This window comes from Hemitrygon akajei, chromosome 23 (assembly GCF_048418815.1).
Source record: "Hemitrygon akajei chromosome 23, sHemAka1.3, whole genome shotgun sequence".
NCBI classification, from domain to species: domain Eukaryota; kingdom Metazoa; phylum Chordata; class Chondrichthyes; order Myliobatiformes; family Dasyatidae; genus Hemitrygon; species Hemitrygon akajei.
The window spans coordinates 26843554-26871456 of record NC_133146.1 but is presented as its reverse complement, the minus strand read 5'-3'; the positions used below and the strand labels follow the sequence as shown (position 1 = coordinate 26871456).

Genomic DNA, 27903 nt, shown 5'->3' with positions numbered 1-27903 from the left:
TTCAGAATGATGAAGGGGTACCACTGGACTAGACTTACCCAGGCATCATCCCTGAAGAAGATGGAAGAGTTTATCATAGAAACGTTGGAGTTTCTGTGTTGGTTATAATCGATACCTGTATTCGTCAAATACACCTGGAAAACACTAGATGCTTTTTCATACAGTACATGTGTCCCAAGGATTATAGAGTTGTACAGTAAAAACCCTTTGATCCACCATGTATATGCTGAGCTTTTAGTCCATGTAGACAAATCCCATTTGTCCACTTTGGAAAAGTATCCTTGTCAAAATGCCTCTTAAACGTTGTGATTGTATCTGATTCCACATCTCTTCTGGCATGATATTTAAATATTAACTACTCCATGCATTAAAAAAATCTTCAAGACTCCTTCCTCTCTCTGTAAACCTCTTGTTTTTTGACATGCCTACCATGGTCAAAGGATTTGACAATCTATTAATTTCATAATTTTATACACCTCCATACCTCCCATCAGGATCCTCCTCAACCTCCTTCACTCTAAGGAAAAAAGACACAGCCTATCTAACCTCTTCCTATAACTGAAGTTCCCCAATTCATGCGAAATCCTGGTGAACCCTTAACTGAGTGCAAGCCTGTGTTCAGAAGCCCTGAGTTTCCACCTGGTTAAGTGGGTAAAAACAGATCTGTTTGGTTTTATATGTGTGCTCCCACACTGCACTCCTCAATAGTCCTAATAATTGCAGTTTGTCACAAGGGAAGTATATTTGTTATATAAAGATATTCAGAGTTCTGTATAAATTAGCTGGATTTGCATCTCAAAGAATTAGCTACAGGATGTGAGCTTTCAGAGCAAGTATTTCCTGAGATAAAAGATTGTTTGAGAAGATCAACAGGAGCTTTTAATATAACAACATTAGTGCCCTTTAAAACTTGGGTCAGGATCTCGAGTATATCACAAATAAATATAATCTCAAATAAATCACTAATGTAGTACTGCAGAATGTAAGAATATATTTTCTTTCAAATCTTGCTAATGTGACATTGTGAGTCAAACATCTATTAATTGAACTAAATAGAAAAACATCTTTAAAATTCTCTATTGTAATTCAAATTAAGTATACAAAATTACTTGTATCTCATTTGTTTTCAGAAGCTTATATAAGATTTCATGGTGCAAATGGAAATCAGACATGGTGTAGCACAATAAATATCATTTGTAAGTCAAATACTGCAGTCCAGCATTTGGATTGCTTGGTATTGGTATTGCTTAGCTGTTATTTATTCAAAGATGATTTTTTTTTTAACCTCTGAATCAGGATGTATGTGCAGTGATTGTTAAATGAAATTGCTCATTACAAAATTGGACCAGGCACTCCTGGTCACTATTCAAAGATTTCAAAGGTACTTTTAATCTCTGAGAAATGTATACAATATACAGCCTGAAATGCTTTTTCTTCGCAAACATCCATGAAAACAGAAGAGTGCCCCCAGAGAATGAATGACAGTTAAATGTTAGAACCCCAAAGTCCCCACCAGCTCCCCTCCCTCCCGCCACCAAGCACTCAAGCGTGAGCAAAACAACAGCAAAGACTACTTGTTCACCCAGTATTCGACATACCACAGGCTCGCTCTCTCTCCTTAACATGCCTGATATTTTGCTGTATTTCTATCTGTACAATCTAATGTTGGAGTTCCAAGCTCCACACAAGACTGATCTAGAACAGTTTGAATATAATTAGCAGCATAGGATACTAGATGTTGCTTAGCTTACTCCATAGGTGTCAAACACAAGGCCCGCGGGCCATATCCGGCCCGGCGTACAATTATATCCGGCCCGCGAGATCATTTTAGATAGATCTATTATTTTAATTATTAATGGCCCGGCGATATGAAGCGCTGATAACATACAAACTACAGACCCCATAATGCAGCGCAACAGCTGCCGATAGGCTACCCGGGAACATTCCCGCGTCAAGTGTCTGTTGCTGTATACAACGCTATTATTCGCACTGAGTTCGCACGGCGCTTTGGTGACTTTGAAGCACAAAAAATTAATTTCGAGCTGCTTCGCAACCCATTTGCTGTCGACGTGGAAACTGCACCTGTACAGATTCAGATGGAGCTGATAGAGCTGCAGTATAATGGGACACTAAGGCAAAGTACGACACTCCAGAGCCCGTACAGTTTATTCGCTCCATTCCTGAAGCAATGCCTCAGCTCCATCTACATGTGGCTCAAACCTTGTGCATGTTTGGTAGCACATATCTGTGTGAGAATCTTTTTTCAGTGATGAAGATTAACAAAACATCACACAGGAGTCGTCTCACTGATGAACACCAGCAGTCCATCCTGAGAATCTCCACAACACAGAACCTTACACCAAACCTAAACGAACTTAATGCCAAGAAAAGATGCCAAGCATCCAGCTCTGACAAAACAGCATAAGAGCAAAGAAAACTGAGTGTTTTGATTTGTTGTTGTTTTAACTTTTGCTGAAAAGCACAAATTTTATTTATATTTTCAGGGTTTTTTTGCAGCATGCTCATATTTCTAACTTGTATAATACTGACAGGAGATATTTTTATGGAGAGCAAAATATTTAAGTTATTTAAAGTTTTAGTTTATTTTTTCTGGAATAATATTCCTGTCTGTTTTTATTCATATTTATGTTCAAAAAATGTTTATTTTTAGTTTGTTCAATAAATGTTTATCCTGTTCGGCCCACGACCTAAAGTGTGCTTTGAGTTTTGGCCCCATGTGCAATTGAGTTCGACACCTCTGGCTTACTCCTTCAAGGAACACTTGGCTGTTTAAACATCTTCAAAACTGACTGTGGGCTGTTCAGGCAACACTCAAGATCCACAGACTGTGTTCATAGTGAGTGCTACTCTTCCATTTGGATGCCACGGCTGTGATAGCAGTAGTGATACTGCATTACTAGATTACGAAGTTAGCCATTGGGGAGGGTTAGGAGTCTAATGACAGGGAAACAATAAGCACATTTATAAAGACTATACTCTGAGAAAATCTATAGAGATGACACATCCTATCTGGACCTCTCAGCTAAATAATGAGCTTCAACATGATGCCAGCTGGTGGTTCCCTAAGGAACTGCTAGTTAGCTGCAGTGCATATGCCAGTATGTTTTGGATATTTATGCCTGCATGCTTCATGGATATCAGGAAAGCACTGGAAATCACAAGTATGCACATCTGAGTTGAGATGAGTCTTGAGAATCACTAAGCCAAGGACACTAGCTTGTCAAGCTGACCCATACAAAATGCTGGAGGAACTCAGCAGGCCAGAAAAGAGTTCTGTCGATGCTTGGGGCCAAGACCCTTCAGCATTTTGTGTGTGTTGCTTGGATTTCCAGCATCTGCAGATTTTCTCTTATTTGTCAAAGTGGTCCCATTGGTTTATGTTACTCATCTTCATTTAGAAACAAAAGTTGGCAATATTTTGTGTATGATGCACCATCAATAACTCTTGGAGACGTGAGGTGAGATATAGGCTTTTATTGGCTGGAAGAAAGAACAAGCAGCAAGTGACCATCACACCTTTATACCGGGGTCCGTGGGAGGAGCCACAGGAGCAGTCAGCAGGGGGAGCGTGTCCAGACAGGTATATGTAGTTCACCACAGTGTATTACTCTTTATTTGTTTTAGAGTCATAGAAAGATATAGTGCAGAACAGGCCCTTCAGCCTATTGAGACAATTCTTACCATCAAGTCCCCTAATCTTACACTAACGCACTTTATTCTCCTCACATTCCCACCAATTCTCCACAAATTTTACCACCTACAAATGCACTAGGGGCTCAATTTACAGAGGCCAATTAACTAGCCTGTCCATATGTCTTTGAGATGTGGAAAGAAGCCAGGGTACCTGGATTCAGATTCAGATTTGCATGTGCATGGAGACATACTGAAAATGTGTCATTTACATTAACAACCAACACACCCATGGATGTGTAAAGGAGGTCATGGACGAGCATGTCATGGGAATGGGGATAGGAATCGAAATGGTTGGCCACCGGAAATTGCACTTTTTGAGGATGGAGCTGAGATGCTCAACAAAGCAGTCTCCCGATCTACGTCAGGTCTCATCAGTGTAGAGGAGACTGTACCGGGAGTAATGGATACAGTAGATGACCCAACAGATTCATATGTGAATTGTTGCTTCACCTGGAAACAATGGTTTAGGGCCCTGAATGGAGGTGAGAGAGGAAATGATCGGACGAGTGTGGCACTTCTGCCATTTTCAGGGATAAGTGCCAGGAGGGATGAATGGACAGGAGAATCACAGAGTGTAAAGTGCTACACCAGAATGACAGATGTGGTTTGATATCTTAGTAGTATATCAAAATGCCTCCTGGGTGTCTGCCATCCGGCTACTGGAAGGCTGGTTCCTTTCCTTTTCAGTTAATACTGGTGTCATTTTAATGATCAGTAACAGATTTTGCAATTTAGAGCAGATCTCACACTTATGTCTTTTATTTAGAATTGACTGTGATAATACTGCAACAGCAGAACAAGCAAGGAATAAAAACATGAAATAATAATCAACTCAGTGGCCACTTTATGAGGTATACCTGCAGCTGCTTGTTTATGCAAATATCTGATCAACCAATCATATGGCAGAAACTCAATGCATAAAAACATGCAGACATGGTCAAGAGGTTCATTTGTTGTTCGGACCAAAGATTGCAATAGGGAAGAAATGTGATATAAATGACTTTGATTGTGGGTGCCAGATTTGAGTATCTCAGAAACTGCTGATCTCCTGGAGTTTTCACGTACAACAGTCTCTAGAGTTTACAGGGAATGGTGTAAAAAGCAAAAAAAAAAGTCCAGTGAGAAGCAGTTATGTGGGCAAAAACATCTTGTTAATGGGAGAGGTCAGAGGAGAAGAGCCAGACTGGTTCAAACTAACAGGAAGGCAAGAGTAACTCAAAGAAACATGTGTTATAACTGTGGTGTGTAGAAGAGCATTTCTGAACACGCAACACATTGATCCTTGAAGTAGATGGGCTACAGCAGAAGACCACAAACATACACTCAGCGGCCAATTTATTAGGCACTGGAAGTCCCTATTAAATTGGCCACTGAATGTTGGCTAAGTTCATATTGCTGCCATGGGCTTTTGACAGACCAAAGGGGATGGCTAGCTGTAGAGCATGGATAAGTGGGTTAGTGTTGTGTATGGGAGTCTAATGAGAACTTTAATTGATGCCCTTAAATCCCTGCACATGAGGCGGCTTTTCAGAGGAGTGGGTAGGTAATGGTGCAATGATCAGCTGGCATTCAAACACTGCACCATTGTCTCGACCTCCAGACCTGCAGCTGCTCTGCTGACAGATCCCAAATGACAATGTCTGGTCCCTGTTGTCTTTATTCATCTCCTTGGAGTCAGTTATCTGTGCAATGCTAGTGGAACTTTGCTTACAATGAGTAGGTGTGTGAGTGGGAGCAGAATGTGTGGGATATGCATATTGATACACTTGCAGAAGAGGAATGAGTACCATGTGCTCTGTAGAAGGGAAATATGCTTATGCATGGCATCTCTGATCTACCTAATGACATTTAGGGAATACCTGAAGAGTGAAAGCCGCTCCTTTTCAAGAAGTAATGCATCAAATATTGCAGGAAGTTCCAAGCTGCCTTCAAAACGAAATATTCAGCAGGAGCACTTGAACGTGTTAGAACAAGACTACATTGTCATAATATTTTGATTGAATTGAGGTAAATGAAATTTAATACAACTCAAGATCATATGCTTGGGCATGAAAGGACAGGCCAAGACCAGAGCAGGTGGTTGTGGTCAGTGTATATAATGCAAGGGAATCAACTCACGTTACAGCCATCTAATTTATCCTTAGATGCTTCAGTGCAATGTTTAATTTTTCCACCCCAATGATCCCTCTGCATAGGTTATTAAAAAAAATGAGCCATGGTGCAAGTGTGCAAAACAATGACAAACCTCTCTTCATCTTTGTTTTAAATAGCAAAGCCTACTATAAAAATAAGTTAACACATTGCACAGCATGGTTCTAGTCCAAAGCACTGGATTTAACACTTTGAAAAAGAAAAGAGATCATGTTTCATTGTACAACAAAATGCCAAGACACTAACATTTACCATAAAATAAACTAAACCCTGCTTCAGCTTTGAAAGTTTCCCAGTGACCTATGCTTGCATATTTCACATTGATGAGTGAGGCATTGTTGTTTCCTGTTACAGGAGGCATGGGAATTTCAAGATTTTATGTACGAATTGTTTTGCTTCTCCCTATAGATGCTGCCTGGCCTGCTGTGTTCCACCAGCATTTTGTGTGTGTTGCTTTGTTTTTTTTTGTTCTAATTGTGTTCTTTGTTGTAAAATTGATGTTCATGTTTTTTTTTGTGAATGCTGCTTATATGATGTTATGTGCCTATGATGCTGCTGCAAGTAAGATTTTCATTGCACCTGTGCATGTGTACATGTATTTGTCCATATGACTATTAACTTGACTTTGACTTGATGTCATTGGTGTTTGTAGGGATCTACTACATTCTTCCAGACTCACTGTTGTGTTTCCCTAATTATAACAGTGACCACACTTTAAAAGTATGCACTTGATTAGATGTGAAAATCTTTGGGTTTTAGTGAGGTTGGGAAAGATGCTGTATAACTGCATCTTTACTTTTCAAAATCCAAAGTAAACTTATTATCTAAGTACATATATGTCATCAGAAACTACCTTGAGATATGTTTTCTTGCAGGAATTATAGGAAAATAAAGAAATACAATAGAATTTATGAAAAACTATAAGTAACAAAGACTGACAACAACCAATGTGCAAAAGAAGACATTTTTTTTTAATTTATTGCGATATAGTTTGCACTAGGCCCTTCTGGCCATTTGAGCTGGCCCACTCAGCAATCTCCTGATTTAACCCTAGCCTGATCATGGGACAACTTACAATGACTAATTATCCTATCAACTGGTACATCTGTGGGAGGAAACTGGAGCACCCAGAAGAAACACACACATTCATAGGGAGAACATACATACTCCTTACAGACAGTAGTGGGAATTGAACCCCAGTTGCTGGCACTGTAAAGCTTTGTGCTAACCACTAACCGTGCAAATAATAACAAAAATAGTATATAAATAATATGGAGTTGTAGAATAATTGAAAGTGAGTCTGTAGTTTGTGGAATCAGTTCAATGTTAAGGTGAATGAAGTTATATGCTAGTTCAGGAGCCTGATGGTTAAAAAGTAATAACTGTTCCTGAACCTGGTGGTATCCGTGCTTAATTGGGTTCCAGTGAACGGTAATGTACAGAAAACAATTTCACAGTTTGATTTGCTAACAATATTTTCAGAATGAAATAGCCTTGAAGATTTCATTCACAGTTATTGGATTCCATGGTATTGTATTTTAAAGACATACAGTATGTTACCCATGAAATTGCTTGAATAGGAATGTAATTTTACTTTTTTCATTCTATTCATTAAAGAGTATTGGCTGAAATTCTGCAACTGAAACAGTACCAGTATTGCATGAAAGAAGGCAGTCTCTTGGATTATTATGTCTCTGGGTTCTGGTGGGCCAAGAAGCAAGTCTTCACACTACTTCAAATATCTGTCTTCATGACTATATTAAATATCATTTTGGAGAACATCAGCAGTAAGTATAATTTTTGATGCCACTTACGTACAGATACCTGATCAATCATAGGTGAATGAAGTAATTTAACAGGAAGTTATTTTCATTAAATTGGAAGATGGAATTAGTTGATAGACACTTACTGGAAATTAACTAACAAGCATGTCTGGAACCTTTGTTGTTCTTTACATCAGCATGCTATTGTGATTTGTAAATAAATGGCTTGGCTATTTGCCAGGTACCTCATAAAAATTGTTTCTGGAAATACTTTTCATACCAGATGTATTTAGTTTCTTAAAGTTTAGAACAAATAGATATTTACAAAAATAATGTCTTTGGTCGTGCTTTTGCACTGCATAAGTAGAGTTCTATTTTATTTTATTTCGATATGCAGTGCACTTGCAGGCCCCTGTAGCCCAATGAGCCTGTGCCACACAAATACACCCATATGTCCAATTAATCTATTAACCCATCTGTCTTTGGAATGTATGAGGAAACTGGAGCAGCCAGGAGAGATCCACATGGAGAATATACAAACTTCTTACAGACAGTGGATGAATTGAACTCAGTTTACTGGTGTAGTAATAGCACTATGTTAACCACTACCCTGCAGCATCTATCTGTGTAAGTAAATGACTCAATCTCATCATGATCAGTCAGATATGAAGTGCTTTCATCTTCGTGTCATAATACCTACACATTCAGATCTGGAAGTAATTTGGGATAGAGACAAAATAATTAATCATTTGAGGATATAACATTGAAGAGTTGAGTTGCAGCATGAAATATGTTGTATAGAATTTTTGGCCGTATCTGGATTATTACATAACTCTAGATCTGGGAATATTGGAGTCTTGAATCTCCAAGAGTTATTGTGGACTAGCATGCTGGTTGGACTGTAAGTGAGGAAATATTAATGTTGCAAGTGCTCAAGGTTCACTTGGTGGGGATGGGGTGCGGTGGTGCATCAGTGGGAACCTAGATTCTGGGATAGCTGGGGTACAGGTAGTTTACAAGAAAAAGGGAAGGGAACACCAAAGAAATATTTTGCTTGTTTGTCTGAACAGATTTCTGGATTGTCGTTGGTAAGTAACGATGCATACATTTTTTTGTGGGTTTCACCTCCAAGGGCAAAGAAACCTCATAACAAAGAAAATATTATGATTTTTGAAAAGGTTAAATTCATATTAATCTTACAGATTGAAAGATAAAATTTTGATACAACATGTATATGTATAAAAGATTATTTCTTTAATGGTAGATAAAACAAGTTTTCAAATTTATTTTGTCACTGCTTATTGCTTTATAATTTTACACAAATCAGAATATCTTCTGAGGCATTCACTCAGTTGGTGTTATGTTTTATTACAGACAAACACTTGCCATTGCTAGATAACTTAAGAGAGCTCACGAAACTCATGACTGAAGTTAGTCAGTCAAGTTCAGATAAGAGTCGTGGTGTGGAATTCTTCACTGTCGACCAAGCCAAGGCCATTATTGATTACATGAAGATCAGGTACTAGTTCTCTCTCTTCCTCAACATTAGTAGCGCCCAAGTTGTAGTTGTTCAGCCACAGTGAGAGGCTTTTCTTCAAGATCAAAGTCATTTAATCTTTCATATTTGGGGGCATTTTGCATTTTCTTTCTTATAAATTGGAATAAAAATGAGAAAGATGAACTTTTTCTTGCTTTCCTTAGTTTCCTTATTCTTCTTATGAACCAACTAAACTTAAAATACCTTGGCATGTCTTAAGACATATGGAACTTAGAAAAAGTTGTTTTGTAGTTACCATGGACATTTATGATGTCATCACAACTGAAGTCATCAGATAATGTAACCTAATTGAAAAACAATATCTTGGGAACCAATCTACTTCTGCGCATAGGAAATCACAGCAAGATATGATATGCTTCCACAATGTATTTTCCTCTTTTAATATTATTGAATCGTTGTTCATTGCCCTGTGTTCAGTGCTCTCCCTTTCTCGTTGTTGACTTATTCACCTTATTCTGCTAATCTGATTCGCTTTTACCCACAAATAGTGATATTCGGAATTGAAATATATTCTCCATGATTAACTTTTTATATTAATATAGTAATTACTTTTTCTTTGCCTCAGAAATATTAAAGAGACCGTTGTTTTATTTTTAAAATCAGCTTTCACATGATACATGTAATCAGTGATGAAAACCGAGACTGAGAGGAAGGACAGATGTTAGAGCAAAACTGCAGTCAGTGGAATGAGTTGAAGTGTAACGTGGTGGCAAATTTGAAAAGGACGAAGAATACAGAACTGAAGGCATTACATTTGACCGTACACAGTATATGGAATATAGTGGATAATCTTGTAGCGCAGTTAGAGATTGGCAGGTATGTCGTTGTGGGCATCACTGAACCATGACTGAAAGAAAATCATAGTCAAGGATACACCTGTTATCGAAAGAATAGGCAGGTAGGCAGAGAGGGTGAGGTGGCTCTGTTGGTAGAAAATGAAATCAAATTCTTAGAAAGAGGTGACATAGGATCAGAAGATGTAGAATTCTTGTGGGTAAAATCAAAGAACTACAAGAGTGAAAAAAGCCTGATGGGAGTTATATACAGGCTTCTGAATAGTAAGCGGGATGTGGGATATAAGTTTCAATGGGAAATAGAAAAGGCATGTAATATGGGCAGTGTTACGATGGTCATAGGGAATTTCAGAAGGCAAGTATACTTGGAAAAACCAGGTTGGTGCTGGATTCCAACAAAGGTCCTTTGTAGAGTGCCTACAAAATGGTTTTTAAGAACAGTTTGTGGTTGAGTCTACTAGGCGAAAGGCATCTGGCTGCTTACCCTCACCCTTGAGAATGCCATGGACCTGATCCTGGCACCAGGGAGGCAACATACCATCCAGATGTCTCTATTGTGCCCACAGAACCTCTTCTCTGTCCCTCTGACTAAAGAATCTCCTATCAACACTGCAGTCCTTGTCATCTTTCTGCTGTTCTGAGCCACAACACCATATTCAAGTGCCAGAGACCCAGTCACTGTGGTTCCCCACTGGTAGGCCGTCCCCCTCAACATTATCCAATGTTATATAATTATTAATTGAGGGAATGGCCACAGGTGTTCTCTGCACCGGCTGTACATTTCTCCTTCTCCTCCTGACAGTCACCTGCAATCTAGGGGTGAGTACCTTCCTGTAGCTCATGTCTATCACCTCCTCATTCTCCCATATGTGTTGAAAGTCATTGATCTACAGCTCCAATTCATTAATATGTTATCTCAGGAGCTGCAACTCAGTGCACCTGGTGCAGATGTGTTTGTCTGGGAGAGTGAAGGTCTCCCAGACTTCCCACCTCCCACACAGAGTACAAAACACTGCCCCTGGAGCCATTCTCACTAAACTACTATGCCCTAACAGATGAAGAATGAACAAATAACAAGAGAAAGAGAGAAACTTACCAGATAGTTTACCTCGCCCAACACTGGCACAGTCACAAAAATGACCGCTCCACTGGCACTTGAGTTATTGTTATTGACCCTTTCTGATGAATCCCTCTTTTTGATTGGTTGCTCCTCAAGTCAGAAAAACTGCCACAAAACTATGCCTTGAAAATTTTAATAATTGTCCTGATTAAATGGTAGTTTTTAATAAGACTCATCTTCTGTCCCCCATGTGATTAAGGCTAAGTTTCGATTTCTTTTTCAAATTACTTGTGTGGTAACTTTCTCTGTTTCACATATAAGGATATTCTTTTCTTGTGAACAATGGCATTCTGTGGTCTTACTGCATTTAAGCAATACTCTATTTTCCTCTTAACTAAAGTGGATGAACTTAGCTTTTCCCACTTTTATACTTCTTTTGCTAAATTTCTGCCCACTCATTTATCCCTTTATCTATTAAGAAAATAGTTCCCTGTTGTTCAAATCTGGATTAACATTGAGTACAGCAATTTTGAACATATTTCTGGGTGTATGCCTCAATTTGATACCCTCCTTAATATTTTTAGTTAGCCATGAATAGATCACGCTTTTCATTAAATGTGATAGGGCAAGACATACAGTAGAAATCCATGCAATTTATGTTCCAGGACTGATACTACAGTATGCTAAAGCTGAGTGGATTTTAAATCACACGATTTTCAATGTCAGTGAGAGCTTCCAGGGTTCTCAGGAAAACAGAGACAAGTCTTCTAATTTCTTTGTCCTTCTGCTTAGCTACCCAAGGGATTCAGATTATTCTCAGATTTCCTTTTTGCCTTTTCCATAAGATTACATGACTAAAAAGCAAGATAGGAATGACTGATGTCATATTATTCAGTTGCACTATGAAGTGTGGAAGTGGCTTGATAGCAAAACCGGTCTTTGTTGTTTGAATTTCCTTACCATGTTCCCTTTATCTTATTTCCTAATAGAAACACACAGTCTCATTGACCAACCCAAGAGAACTAATCTTGCACACCAAGTTCTGCTATTTTATTATTTAGGCAGGATTCTGGCACTCGATAAAGTACACAAAAAAACCCATAAAGGTTTGAAATCATATGTGGGAAAAATAATTAGTGGAAGTGATTTTCTTAACTTGTTTCTCCAGAAGATACAAGATTCATATAAACTACGAAAACACTGTCGTTAAATTAATAATTAATCTGTGAGTGACATAGTAGTGGAAAATAGATTTGAATGTGGAGATCAGTTGTCTGCAGAGAAGTAAAAGTTTTACACATATGGGTTTTGTTGATAAGTTTGGTACCTAAGATGTTTGTTGTGTGCATAATTTCTGTAGTCTGTAAGATGTTGAGAAGGATTTTTTAATGCAATAAGTGTTGCCAAAGAGAGTGGTAAAAACAATTTTAATCATTACTTTCAGTAGGAAATTGCATTATACACTTGAAAAGAAAAATCTATTTCAGCTCTGGTGAAATAATAAGGGTATGGGCCTATAATATTTCGTTTTATATAAGTCTTAAAATGCTATGGACCTTATGTTTTCTCCAGTCCTGTAATTGTACTGTAATTCAACATGTGTGTTTTGGTGTCAACTTTCTACCTTTTCAATGTCCTGTTTGTGTATTCTGCTGTACCTCCAGCTTTCTTGAAGTCTTATGCTGGATACAGTTTTACAAGACAGGCCATATATTTAGCTGTTCCTCATCTTTTGTGTTAACTGTGAGGTTCCATTTTATCAAGTCAAACATATCTCCATCCAAACACATCAACATTGATCTCTAAGTAATATTTAATGAGAGGAAACTTGGCCAAATGCCCCTTTTCCAATACATGATGATAAAAACTTGAATTTGACCATGGTCTCTAAGTAATTTAAACAGGCCTATTGATGATACATTCTGAGATATTTTTAATCTGTGATTTCACTTTTGAGTAATATTCGTGTATCTGTTAAAATACTTTGCCAAAGTAGCTTATGTGTATTTTTAGTTGTTTAACTAGTTTAGTCTTGTAATCACTCTGATTGTCTTTGACCCAAATCCACTCCATCATCCAGTTCATTGATATGTAACCTGAAAAGAGTGGAGCCAACACCAGATCGCTGTGAAATGCCACAAGTCACCAGTAGCTAATGTACATTGGACTTTAGCAAGACCTTTGACAAGGTTTGCACATGACAGACTGGTCTTGAGGTTCAGTCCCATGGAATCCAGGGATAGCTAGTCAAGTGGATTCAAAATTGGCTCCAAGATTGGAAGCAGAGGGTTGTGGTTGAATATTTTTTCTTAGAATGGAGACTGGTGACTAGTGATGTGCTGCAGGAGATTGTGTTGGGATACTTGTTATTCATTATTTATATAAAGGATTTGAATGAAAAGGCACAAGGCTTGTAAGGTAGGTTTGTAGATGACACAAAATTAGGAGGTCTTCTTGTTAGTGAAGAAGATCATTATGGTTTACAGCAGAATCTTGATCAGTTAGACTATAAGACCATAAGATATAGGAGCAGAATTAGGCTATTTGGACCATTGAGTCTGATCAGCCATTCAATCATAGCTGATTTATTTTCCTTCTCAACCCTATTCTCCTGCTTTCTCCCTTAACCTCTGACACTCTTACTAATCCCTCCAAGTGGACCACAATTTTGTCATAGTTTGGAGGCTTGTGTGCCTCAATGATTTGGAGAGTTAATGCGGCTGGAGTCAGGGCTTTATGCCTTGGCTCTTGGTAGGGTCACCCATGCCACACAAGTCAAAGGGTAGAGGCCAGACAGAGTGATCCACTGATCACTCCAGGTTCAGGGGTTCACCTCAGGGCTAACAACCCTGGTTGGTCACACAAAACTGTTACAGAAACAGCAATGAAGAATCCTTCTACATCTGTATGCAATGGTATTCCTGAATCGCCACCCAGGACTTGCACGACCAACAGTAAACCGAGAGGAAGCTACTGACATGTTGAATGAAGGCAGCGTGAATGCCACCAGAGATAGTGGACCTTCATTGCTGCTATAAATGCCAGTGGCATAATGAGCAAAAGAAGAAGACCCTTACTAATTAAGAACCTATTAACCTCCGATTTAAATATACCCAATGACTTGGCCTCCACAACTATCTGTGGCAATGAGTTCCACAGATTCACCATCCTTTGGCTAAAGAAATTCCTCCTCATTTCTGTTCTAAAGGGACATCCATTTATGCTGAGGCAAGGCCTTCTGGTCCTAGACGCCACCACTACTGGAAACATTCTCCCAGTGTCTACTTTATTTCCATCATCTAGATCATTGAAATATAACTTGAGAAGTAGCGGATCCAACACCAACCCGTGTGAAACACCACTAGTCACTAGAAGCTAACCAGAAAAGGTCCCCGTTAGTCCCACTCATTGCGTTGTGCCAGTCAGTCAATCTTCTGTCCATGCTGGTATCTTTCCTGTAACACTTAACTTGTTTAGTTGTCTTATTATGTGTTGCACCTTGTCAAAGGCCTTCTGAAAATCTAAGTAAACAACATCCATTGATTTGTCAGGCAAGATTTCCCTTTAAGTAAGCCATGCTAGCTTTGGCCTACTTTATCATGTGCCCCCAAGTATCCCAGAATCTCAACTTCAATAATGGACTTTACTATCTGGCCAACAACTGAAATCAGGCTAACTGGCTTATAATTTCCTATCTTTGCCTCCCTCCCTTCTTAAAGAGTTGAGTGTTAGTTGATTCAAGTTTATTGTCATTTGACTGTACATACATACAACCAAACGAAACAACGTTCCTCTGGACCATGGTGCACCCACAAAACACGTATCACAAGCTACACATAAACCAAAATATTACCATAAATAATAAAATATAATTCAAAATGTGTGTAGTATGCAGCACAGGTAAACAGAGATCAACTCGCAGTCCTACAGAAGAGGTTTGGTAGAATATTGCCGGAACTGAAGTGTATTAGCTACAAGGATAGATTGGACAAACTTGGAATCCTTTCACTAGAGCATCAAACCCTGAGGGACAACCTGCTAGAATTATAGTACTGTACAAAAGTCTTAGGCATATATACAGTAATAGGTAGCTAGGGTGCCTAAGACTTTTGCACAGAACCATAGTAATTTTATGTATTGCACTGTACTGCCGCAGCCAAAAAAACTAGTTTCATGACATATGTGAGTGATGATAAATATGAGTATCTGTTGTGGACTGAGAGTAAAAGAGGGAAGGGGAATCATGGTTGGGGAAGGAGTGGGAAACATCTGAGAGACATTCTGTAGTCATTATTAAACCAATTGTTTGGAATCAAATAACCTTTCCTGGTGTCTCAGGGCTGGGTGTGGCTGCAGCCGTGTTACCCTGGCACTCCTCTGCCACCTGTCCCACACCCCTCTCATGGCACTCGACCCTCACCATTCCCAACCTCATTTGCTCCCATGAGATTTACAGACTCACTCTCCACTCCACATTGACAAATACAGTACTGTACAAAAGTCTTAGACTCCGTAGCTTGATATATGTGCCCAAGATGGCACAGTAATGTTGTAGTTAGTGCAATCGTTTTACATCACAAGTGATCACCATTCAGGTCCGATGCCTGCCCAGTGCTGTATATAAAATTATGAAAAGCAAAGATGGTCATTATCTTTTTCCCAAAGTAGAAATATCAAATATTAGTGGGCATGAACTTAAGGGAGAAGGAGGACGTTTTAAGAGATGTGCGAAGTAGACATTTTTGTCCAGAGTGATAGGTACCAAGAACATGCTGCCAGTGGAAGTGGTAGAAGCAGATACAGTACTATTGTTTAAGAGGCCTTTAGATTGGCACATGGGCAGGCAGGGAGTACAGCAATATAGTGCACAAGTAGACAAATGTGATTACATTGATATCATGATGAGCACATACATGATGGGCTAAAGGATTTGTTCACTGTTAATTCATATTTGTATTATTACTCACATCAACATTCTAAAGCACTGCCACTTGGCTTTGCTCTTTGTCTTCCCATCTAATTCCTTCTGTTTCTACGTTATCATTTGTGTTTCTGTGTGAACCTATTGGCTTAGGTTACATTTTGTCTTTGCTTTATGCAGCACTTGGTTGCTCTTTCTCAGCCAGGGTAATGTAGCCTTTCTCTTGAAAAAACACTAATCCTAGTCCTTTTTGAATACAATCTCTTTGATTGTGCCAGTCCCGAAGAATCTGAAAATCTCTCTCTGGCAGAACTTCTCAAGCCTTCAGCTGTTCACCTGTATAATTTTCTGCTTCTGCATGTACTAACATGAAACACTGGAAGTAATCAAGTACCTCCCATCTTTGAGGTCTTGCTCTTTAACCTTTTTCCACCTCTTAAGATTCTATTTGTAAAATGTCACATATATTCTGCTCATGTTATGAATCTCATACTGCTCCCAGATTCTTACAGCATGTACTTTGCCATTTGGGTGACATCTTTTACAGTGGATCTAGAGAGGGATCCATTTCATGTTTGTCATTATCCGGTCCTTTGATACTAGGTATTTTACTTACCCTAACTAGATAAGTCTGCCACAGTGGCTTACTTCAGACTTCACGCTTCAAAATGTTAGCACCCTTTAATACTTCTAAGTTCTCAAGGAGGCTCAGGAGTGTAATGTTATTATACTCAATTGCAAATTGTTCACCCCAAAGCTGAAGCAACAAGAACCTACTAATCTGAACAACTAAATTGTTGCAGTGCACTCTTAAGTTTTCTAAATATCAATCAAAAAACTATTTTCCAATTTCTAAATTCGTTTTTCACAACTCTTCACGTGAACTTTGCACCTTTACACATTGTAGTTTATAGTGCTGCCCTGCCAAAGTGCCCCAGCAACATGGTCAATCATGAGTACTTTGTATGTAAGACTTCTGGACAGGAACTCTAAGTTTTCTTCATTGTTAAAAAGACACAAAGTCTTTCTCAACTACAAGATATACTTTTTTGCCTGTTTATTTCTGAGAAGGGCATCAAAGGTTACAGGGAGAAAGCAAGAAAATGGTGTTGAGAAGGAAAATAAAGCCAAATGGCCTAATTTTCTCCTGTGCCTTATGATCTTATAGTGTATGATCTTTATTGATCACCTAGAGAAAAACATGGATTGGAAAAGGAAAGTCAGTTTGAGCATCTGCACAATGGCATCAGATATCTAACCACATCCATCTGCCTCAGTTTTCAATGGTTGGGATAATCAGTGATGGATCATTTAATGTTCACAAACATTTATGCAGATAAATGTAAATATCTTGTGGTCATTGGCACCTTAAACAAACAATCATATGAACATATAGAAAAGCCATGGTTGTTACGGTTAGCATGACACTCTTAAAGCTCAAGGTGTTCTGGAGTTTGGCATTCAATTCCGGCCCCATTCTGCAAGGAGTCTCTGTACATCCTCCCAGTGGAATGCATGAGTTTTCTCCAAGTGTTCTGATTTCCTCCTGTATTCCAAAGATGTAAAGATGTACCTGGTAGGTTAGTTGGTCATTTAAATTACGATTAAATGGGGTTGTGGGGTTGCTGGCTTGGCTTGGCACAAAAGGCAAGAAGGGCCTACTCTGAGCTGTATCGCTAAGAAAAATGAAAAAGCCTTCTCTCACGTCCCCGTCGTTTGCCTCCAGAGCAACATTTTCTGCAGGTTAATGGTGGCTAACAGGAAGAGGGTTCTTTATGCTTTGACTTGCTTCCCATTAATCAAAATGATGCAGTTGCTGGAAATTCTTTGTGCAGTTCTTGAAATGAATCAATTCAATTCTCATGTTCGTGCTTGGGTCTGTGAGTGATAAACCACTGAGATCCTTTAAGACTGTTTCACTCCAGAGTTTCAAGTGGGGTTTCTGCTATATGCTATTCATGTTTAGTGCATTTAAGGAGGGTGAAATACAATTTCTAGGCATTCGTTTTCTGGAGTTTAGTACAATCTTGCAATTATTAGATACATCTTCCAAGTAGAAAGAGCTTGAACTGATGCTCTGCCATTTCCAATTATCCTGGCCTGTTTTTTTTCCCTCACATGTGAATATTTTCAAATTAAAATTATACTCATTACTAACACAATTTATTTAGAATTTTAAACACCTGAAATAATTGTATTGCAGTTTACTGCAGTGTAGGTACTTGGCAAACTATCTCAACAGAAACCAATTCAAGTCAGTGCAATTCCAACACCGGTACTGATTGATAAAAAGAAATATAATATAGAAGGTTTTGTGTTTAAATTGGATATAGACTATCTTCAGGGAGATCTGTTAGTTTTTTATCATTTTAATTACCTGCATATCATTTTTTGCTGTTATGAATTACTCTGTTCTTTATTGCTATTAGATTTCTCTTTTCCCCATGTTTCTGATTTTTTTCTCTTCTGCCGTGACTACAGAAACAGCTAGTTGTTTAATCCATGGTGTTTTCTTTAACTCCATTTAAAATTGCTCTTCCCTGGAAAGTCCAGCATTTATATTCACCATACATATCTGTAGAAGCTCATACTATCTGTTTTGTATTTTCTGTTAGTTTACTGCATATTCTACTGTTTATGTCTGTCAATATTATAGCATCATTTGATGGATCTTTAGACTTGCCATTTTTCTTGCCAGTTTTTAAGCCTTTAATATTTTTAGCTAGCCAAGAAAATTATGTATCCCCCAATTATTTTGTATTTTGTAGATTTGGTGATATGAGTGAAGTATTATAAAATAGTTTTCTATTTGCTGTGGGTTATCATGCCTTTTAATATATTTTCCAGCTACAGTTATCTTCACCAATTCATTCCTAATACCAATGCAATTGGTTTTATTCAAGCTTATGTCTAGTTTTTGTCTTAAATACATCTCATTCAAAAGCAGTTTAAAACTGAATCACTTTATGATCAATCTCCAAAGGATTCCTTTCTGCCTGTTACCAATTTATACTATTGTATTACACATTAAATTATAAAATAACATTTGGACATACTTGTGGTACACATGGTGTTCTGCATTATATCTGATTGTTCTAATATTTTCATGTAAACTGATGATGCTGCGTAGTTGGCCTTACACAGAGAAAACACCTTTGAAAGTAAGTCAAAATAATTAAACAACAGATCTGAAATAAAAACAGAAAATGCTGGAAATACTCAGCAGGTCAGGCCTCATTTCAGTATTCTGATGAGGGGCTTTGACCTGAAGCATTCACACTGAATCACCCCACCCCACACACACACACACACGCACATGCACACGCACACGCACCCCACACACACACAGGCACACGCACCCCCCACACACACGCACACGCACCCCCCACACACACGCACACACCCACACACACACACGTGCGCACACCCACACACATACACACACTCACACACATACACACACCCACACACAAACACAAACACACACACCCCCCACACACACGCACACACCCACACACACACGTGCACACACCCGCACACATACACACACCCACACACAAACACACACACCCACACACATGCACACACACCCACACACAGTGTCCTCAGCTGCTGAGTATTTTAAAGCATTTTCTGTTTTTATTTCCCCTCTGAAGGCAACAAGGTTGCAGTTAGAATACAGCCAGTATCTCTCCTTTTATGCTTTAAGTAAGCACAGTTCTAATTCTATAATGTATTCATTTCACTGTCAAATAACATGACCTAATGTCAATTTTGATTCCTTTCAAAATACTCCAAACTGAAATGCTGATTAAGAATAAACATAGAAATTACAGCATAAAAATTCTTGTTGAAGATGGGAAGGGGAATGAAATGATGCACGTCCAGGAGCTGGAAATGGCATTGTACACAGAGCAGAGCTTCTCGACAAACTGGTTGTCTCGTCTGTGCTTGATCTCACTGATATAGAGGAGGCCAAATTGGGGATACCATTGATGCACCATCAATAACTCTCTGAGACGTGAGGCGAGATATCGGCTTTCATTGACTGGAAAAAAGAACAAGCAGTAGTTGACCACCATACTACATCCTGGAGACTGAGGGCAGGGCTCAGGCCTCAATCGCCTTTATACCGGGGTCTGTGGGAGAAGCCATGGTCAGTGGGAGGGGCCACAGGAGCAGTCAGCAGGGGGGGCGTGTCCAGACAGGTATATGTAATTCACCACAACCATATACAGTAGATGAAATTGGAGGAGGTGCACCTATCACCCACTGCCTCTGTCATCCAGTTCCACTGCTCCACCACCTTTCACCTGGCTCCTGCCCATCATCCCTCACCCTTTCTTGTCCATTTATCACCTACTGGCCCCAGCCTCATCCCTCCCCCTTTCTTCTTTATACTGATTACGTTCCCTCTCTACTTTCAGTCTTGATACAGTGTCTTGACTTGAAACAACAATAATGACAGCTCCGCTCCTACACAAAAAAACATTCTCTCTTTCTCTCCCTCTCTCCCACTCCCTCTCTCCCCTTCCCCTCTCTCCCCTCCCCGTTCCCCCTCCCCTTCTCTCCTTTCCCCCCTCTCCTCCCTCTCTTCCCCTTCTCTCTCCCTCCCTCCCCCTCTTTACTAAATTCAAATGAAAGCCATTCTTGGAAAAAACTGTTTACATGTAAAAGTTTACATGTAACATGTTTACCCATCAGTAATCAGATACTATTATTTCTAAAAGACATTGGCTCCTAAAAGAACCCATTAAAAAAAGACCAGCCAACACCCAATGACCAGAGAGAGAAAAAGCACGGTGCAAACAATAAGAGCAGCAATGACACAAATACACGAAGCCGAGAGCCAGCCCATGGCATCAGCCTGAGTTCATCACACAGCGGAGCTCACAAACAAAAAGCCCAGTGCAGGCCCGCAGCCCCAGCCTCAGTGCAGATGTCCTACCTCTACCAGAAGTTCCGGGAGTCTCCCACATATCGATAGCGGCTCCCTGACGCCCACAAATTATAAACAATATCCTGGAAATCGATTTTTTTGAGAGCAAGAGAGAGAGAGTGCGCAAGGGAGAGCGCGAGTGAGAGAGAGAGAGAGAGAGAGTGCACAATGGCAGAGTGTTCCAAACAAAGAAAATATAAAACGTATTTCACCCCAGACTACACTAAAGTGTACCCCTGCCTAACAGGGGTCAAAATAATGACAGTATTGCTCGCTGCACTGCTTGCAACAGTGACTTTTCTATTGCCCATGGTGGGTTAAATGACTGTTGAGGTGAGTATAACAGGTGTCATTCTTTCGTTAGCATAGCTAACATTATTTAAACTAGCTGGCTAGCTGCTAAGGAGCTACTCTATTGCAGACATCACACCTCTCCCGGAAGTTCCGGGAGTCTCCTGCAAATTGATGGTGCTACCTCCCTGAAATGAGTTTTTGCAGGGTGGGATGTCTGTCAGTGTAACAGAACAAACGTCGTGAAGCAGCAAACAGAACTGGCCTGACCATCGCCTCTGGTCCTGCTGCCCTGCCTTTTCAATCCATCTGGCTGCAAACACTGGGCTGTTTCCCGCACTAGGACTTGGGCCCTGTCACATTGATATGCTCTGGGCCTAGACCAAGCTGCCATGCTTCTGCCCGTACCCAACCTTTCCAAATTGGCCCAGTGCTTAGATCGATCAGACCTCACTGTCGGTTTAGGTGGATGGGCTCCGAAACTACTCTGCTCCAACTTTTCTTCCATCTCGACCATGTCTCATCCTCACTCCAACCACTTCTCAAACATGCCTCGACCTCGCTCCAACTTTGAATTGCACCCGCACACCTCGACCATCAAGACAGCCTCGCCTTCCCTCACCTCTTCAGTATTTGCGGTGATCATTTACCACAATTTTCCACAGAAAAAGTGTTATTAATACATTATTTATTTGTATTTCTTGCTTTATGAACCGCCAATAGGTTGTCAGCTGTCTTCAGTTGCACCACCTTGAGGGTCTACCTCATTATATCTTTTTCAAATATGTATATTTTACTGTGTATTTGCCCATTGATCAATGCCTGAAAATTCACTTATTGCAAGACAATACTGACCCTTTCCAGGTTACAAATGCCCAACTTATGGACATCCTATACGAGCATGCTCCCATGAATTTTACTAAATTCAATTGAAAGCCAGTGTTGGAAAAAACTGTTTACGTTTAACAGTTTATATGTAACATGTTTACCCATCAGTAATCAGATACAATTATCTCTAAAAGACATTGGCTGCTGGGAGGCCATTTTACACGGTTGCTTTGAAATTGACAAGCAGTTGCTTTGTTGTTATTTGTGTAATGATACTCTATTAAACATTGTAACATGTACTGATACTTCAAAGACATCAAAACCAGCCAGTTAATGTCGAATATCCTGATTCTGTACCGTGATAATTAAACAAGGGAAGACAATAAATAAACATTGTTAATTGACTCTTGTCAACATCTGAAGCCTCCATCGGTCAGAGTTGACCATGGATATTGCATCCTAACTGTCTAGATGCAGGGCAGTACGATACGGGGAGCAAGCTATTGCCCATGTCTCAAGCTTCCCCCTCTCCATGCAGCCGATGAACCCAAAGGAACAGCAGAGACTGATACAGTTTGGTACCAGCTGTGTCACAGGAGTTGCCAGTCAGCACTGAATTCAATGTAGGACTGCCTTAGGGACTCCAGCTCCAGATTTTTGCTTCGAGGTTCCCATGAGTGGGTATAGCCACAAGGCAGCGGAGGTTTGAGATCAGATGAGCTGCCAACCACGGCTGACAAGCCCCATCTGCCTGAACTGACTGGTTTTAAGGTGCCAGTAACCGGCCTTTTCCCTTTCTCCTGTCAGTAGAAATGGCTCCGCTGGGCTTAGTAACTAAGCCTCACATGAAGGCCAGGAGCTGGACTTGGTTGTCAGAGGGTATTTGAGGAGCACACCATTGGGAGCATTTAATAGGTAGTGGGAGCTTGTTCCCATTATCACCCCTGGCTATAACAACTTTAAGGAATCTGTACTCACTCATTACAATATTTATTGACTTTATGTATTTTCTGATTTATGGATAAAATTTACTTAACATTTATAAAATCAGAACCTGTACATGACTCAGGGACAGGATAAAAACCTTGCATTTATCCACATTGAGATGCATCTGCTATTTATTTTCCTTGCCCAACTTGTTTAAATCACATTGGAGCCTTTTTGTAATTTCTTCACAGGCCACATTCTCTCACAACTTTGCGTTGTCAGTAAACATATGGATGTTATATTTAGTTTCCTTATCCAAATCATTGTTACACATTGCAAATAGCTGGGTCCCGAGCACTGATAGCTGTGGGGTTGGGGGGGGGGGGGGTGTGGGAGAGGGAAAAAGAGGTGTTTTTCCATGCCAGAATATAAACCCCAATCCCATGAGCTTTAATGTTGAACACTCACCTCTAATTAAAGTGGGATATGAGTGCAAAATGTCATTGATATGAAGAAGAAATAGTGATAGAGAGTGAACAGATCTCTTGGGAATGTCTTTTTAATGGCATAACAATTGGTAGATTAGAGCCCAGAAGAAAATGATTTAAGAGGAAATGAGATAACTACATGCACAGATTTGTGGGTTAGCCACATATAAAAAGCAGATCTAGCAACTATGTCTTCACTTTGGAAATGATCATTTGAGAGTGAACAGTAGATTATTTAATTGCAGAGAGTCAGTAATATGTTTAGATTTAGTGAACAATAGAAAATGGTGCAAAGTTCAAAGGAAATTTATTATCAAAGTACATATATGTCATCATGTACAACCATAAGATTCATTTTCTTGCAGGCAATCATAGTAAATAAAGCAAACACAATAGAATCAATAAAAGACCACAGACAAATAAGCAATGTCCAAAAAAAAGCAACAAACTCTGCAAATACAAATAGAAAGAGAAAGCAAACAAAATGATACTAATAAATAATTAAGCAATAAATATCAAGAACATGAAATAAAGAATCCTTGAAAATGAGTCCATAGGTTGTGTGAATATTCAGTGATGGGTGAATGAAGTTGTCCCCTCTGGTTCAAGAGCCTGATAGTAGTAACTGTTCCTGAATCTGGTAGTGCAAGCCCTGAGCCTCCTGGACCACCCTCCTGATGGCAGCACCTAGCATGGCCTAGGTGGTGAATGCTGCTTCCCTGCGGCAGTGCTCTACGTAGATGTGCTCAATGCTGGGGGGAGCTTTACCCGTGATGAACTGGGCTGTATCCATTACTTTTTGTAGGCTTTTCTGCACAAGGGCATTGATGTTTCCATACCAGGCCATGATGCAAGTATTCTGTATTTTCATTTAGATTGCTTTTCCAAATCCTTCACAGTTGAAGGCCTTATTTATTTTGTTTTTATGTAAAACTTGTTTAAAAAATACCCTACATCAATCAGAATATAGTCCTTTTGTATGCCTGTGATATAAGACCATAAGACAAAGGAGCAGAAGTCGGCCATTCGGCCCATCGAGTCTGCTCCGCCATTTCATCATGAGCTGATCCAATCTCCCCTTTAGTCCCATTCCCCCACCTTCTCACTATAACCTTTGATGCCCTGACTACTCAGATACCTATCAATCTCTGCCTTAAATACACCCAATGACCCGGCCTCAACTGCAGCCCATGGCAACAAATTCCTTGAAAAAGCTTTTAGTATCCTCTTTGATATTATTTGCTAGCTTCCTTTCATAGTTCATCTTTTCCCTCTTAATGACCTTCTTAGTTTTCTTTTGTAAGCTTTTAAAAACTTCCCAATCCTCTGTCTTTCCACTAATTTTTGCTTCCTTGTATGCCCTCTGCTTTGCTTTTACTTTGGCTTTGACTTCTCTTGTCAGCCACGGTTGCATCCTTCTTCCATTTGAAAATTTCTTCTTCTTTGGAATATATCTGTCTTGCACCTTCTTCACTTCTCGCATAAACTCCAACCACTGCTACTCTGCCGTCCTTCCCACCAGTGTCCCTTTCCAGTCAACCTTGGCCAGTTTCTCTCTAATGCCAATGATATCTGATCATTTTCCCTCAAATGTGGAGTTTATCTAATTTGCTTTAACTCATCCTGACCTGGACTGTCTGTTTGAGACCCAATTAGTGATTGATAGATATAATCTGGTTTCTGCTAGTTCCCAAGTTAATCTCCTGCTGTTTGTAATTTATAAACTAATTTATTTGAGGGGAGGAATAGCTAGAGCAATTTCTTTTAAAGATTTAATATGTTCTTAACTCAATGCTGTCAGAATTCTTTCTTTTCCAGCAAAATTCAAAGATCCAGATGTGTTTAAAAGAAGCAGCACACAAAAATGTTGGAGAAACTCTTAGTAAGTCAGGCAGCATCTATGGAGGGAAATAAACAGTCTACCCCTTCCTTTACAGTCCTGATGAAGGGACCTGGTTTGAAACTTCAGTGGTTCAATGGTTCCCTTTAATAAAGAGAATGTATACAATATACAACCTGAAACACGTAATCTCCGCAGACATGCTCGAAACAGAAGAAAAAACCCCAAAGGAATGAATGACAGAAAAAAACGTGAGAACCCCAGAGCCTCCTGCTCCCTCCTGTGCACAAGCAGCAACAAGCAGCGACCTCTCCCCACCCCTCACTTAATCCAGCATAGAATGTCAGCCACCATGCAAGCACCAGCAAAGCCCCAAAGAGAAACATGGTCTGTCAGAAATTACTGATCATCCCAACAGTTTGACATCCCACAGGTTCTCTGTCTTACCAAAAAGGGAGAGAAATATATCACTCTTTCCACAGCGAGAGGTGGACAAACAGCTTGCTGCATTCATAGCTCTGCTTTTATTTTGAGTTTCTGCCAGGTCGAGAATCGGCTGCACATTCTCACTCACCATAGAGAGAGAGAGAGAGCGCGATCACCCGAGTGCAGCAGCCTCTGACAGCCGCACCTGCTCTCTCGATGTTCCGATTCCCTGCAACACTTCAGTTCATGACACCGGTGAGAGATCAGGTCTACAGGTCCGGGTAAGTCCGCACCCTGAAGGTACCATTTTCCAAGCCACTCCTGGACATATCAAAAATGCAGCAGATCAGTGAGCTCCAAGAATGGGAACGCTGCTGTGAAGAACTGCAGTTTGAGTGCAGCTGTAGATCATGGACTCCAACAAGACCCCAGCCACCTTGAAAAGTAAAAAAAAAGAGGCATTAGAAGAAGAAGAATTAAAACTGTTTCACTGATGGGTTGGGAAAAATGGCCCTCTGGCACCATCTTTATCTGTTTATTTCCCTCCATAGATGCTGCCTGACTTGCTAAGTTCCTCCTGCAGCTCTTGTGTGTGTTGCTCAAGCTTTCCAGCATCTGCAGAATTTCTTATGTCTGTATTTGAAAGTTCCCCAGTCTAGTTTCCCATTGAATCTAATTCATTGAATTGAGTGAATTGACTTCATTACTTACATCTGTCGCATACATGAGGAGTAAAAATTTTTGTTACGTCTCTCTCTCTAAATGTTCAATGTGCAATTTATATTAATTTGTAATAAATAGTATACAGAACAGTCAATATAACATAGAAATACAATTGTATCAGCATGAATTAATCAGTCTGATGGCCTGGTAGAAGACACTGTTCTGGAGCCTATTATCAGTATCACCTATAATTCTATTAAATTACAACTCTTTTTAATCTTTAGTGCTCTTATTTGTAGTGTTTGCATAATCTGGGCTTGAGACAAGATGGTATTTATGTATTTATTTTATGAGTTTTTTTACTGGCATTCTCCTTTTGCTGTCTTCTTTCCTGAAAGTCCTTGTGCTTTGTTGAATTTTATTCTTGTCACTGTTCATGTAATTTCATTGTAAGAGAATTGGAATTATGTCCACTGAAGAAAGAAGTCCATAAACAAAGAGTATAGATATTACCAAGTAAAGGTGTATGGTGGATATTGTGTAATTTCCATGAAAAAATGAACCTTTCAGACTTCCTGTTAATAGGAAACTAAATTACAAATGAAGTGTGATTCACAGTACAACAAAAATAACTATCAGGGTAGAATGATAGTTCCCTATGCAAACGTTGATCCTCCACGCAAGATCCAAAATAACAAAGTATGAAATGTGATTAAACTGTAGAGTATATCATAATCAACTCCATCCTGTCCTGGTGTATTAGGATTCTCAGATCATGAATCCATAAGCAATGATCAGGAAAGAGGATGATAAACAACTGTAATCAATTCTTGGGCCTTAGCTATGCCTCTAACTGTATTTAGCAGAGTCGATTTGACCTGCAACTATAGTATTTCTAGTCTCAAAGTTCAGTTATGCATTACCTTAAAATTCAGGTTTGCATATTCTGGTTAACAAGTAAGTTCAATCACTTCAGGGTATGTCATTGATTAATGAAGACTTGCTTTTGTGTCATATTTCTGAAAACCATACCATTTTATTACTTGTCTTTGACAGACAGGTTTTGGCACTTGGGCTATATTTCATGTACATTTAATATCATTTCATTTCTAAATATTGCATAATGTATGATTTTATTTTAGAAAGCCTGAGGCTATTTTACATTAACTGTGTTTATTTCTTAGTGTATTTCAGCATTATGGATTATATGAGTTTCTTTTCCATCATACTCCTGACCTAGAGATTCTGGACACTAAGGTCAGTAATGCGTAACTTTAAAAAAGTCTATATCAATTTTGGGGCAATGAGATTAATGTAGGTCTCGTACTGTGAGCCTAAATGAGATAAGCTCTTTCTCATAGACTGGAAATCTAAACGGAAATTGTCTAGCATTATAAGGCTTAGTTGTTCACTGAATATCTCTATTCAGCCTTGAGGGAGTTTAATTTAACATAAATATGTCATAAAAAATTGCTCAGAAACCTTAAGACAAATACGATAATTGTGGATTCAAAATGGACTTTAATTGGCATAGTTCAGT

General features: G+C 39.4%; 1 protein-coding gene across 5 annotated transcripts in view; it reads left to right on the top strand.

The window, feature by feature from the left end:
* Positions 1-27903, top strand: part of cabcoco1 (ciliary associated calcium binding coiled-coil 1) — a 112429-nt gene that overhangs the window by 30608 nt on the left and 53918 nt on the right. For all 5 annotated transcript variants that reach the window (XM_073027248.1, XM_073027246.1, XM_073027245.1 and 2 more), the window contains exons 3-5: positions 7483-7652; positions 9003-9147; positions 27548-27620. In XM_073027248.1, the coding sequence (XP_072883349.1) occupies positions 7483-7652; positions 9003-9147; positions 27548-27620 (388 nt within the window). The remainder of the gene's footprint in view (positions 1-7482; positions 7653-9002; positions 9148-27547; positions 27621-27903) is intronic.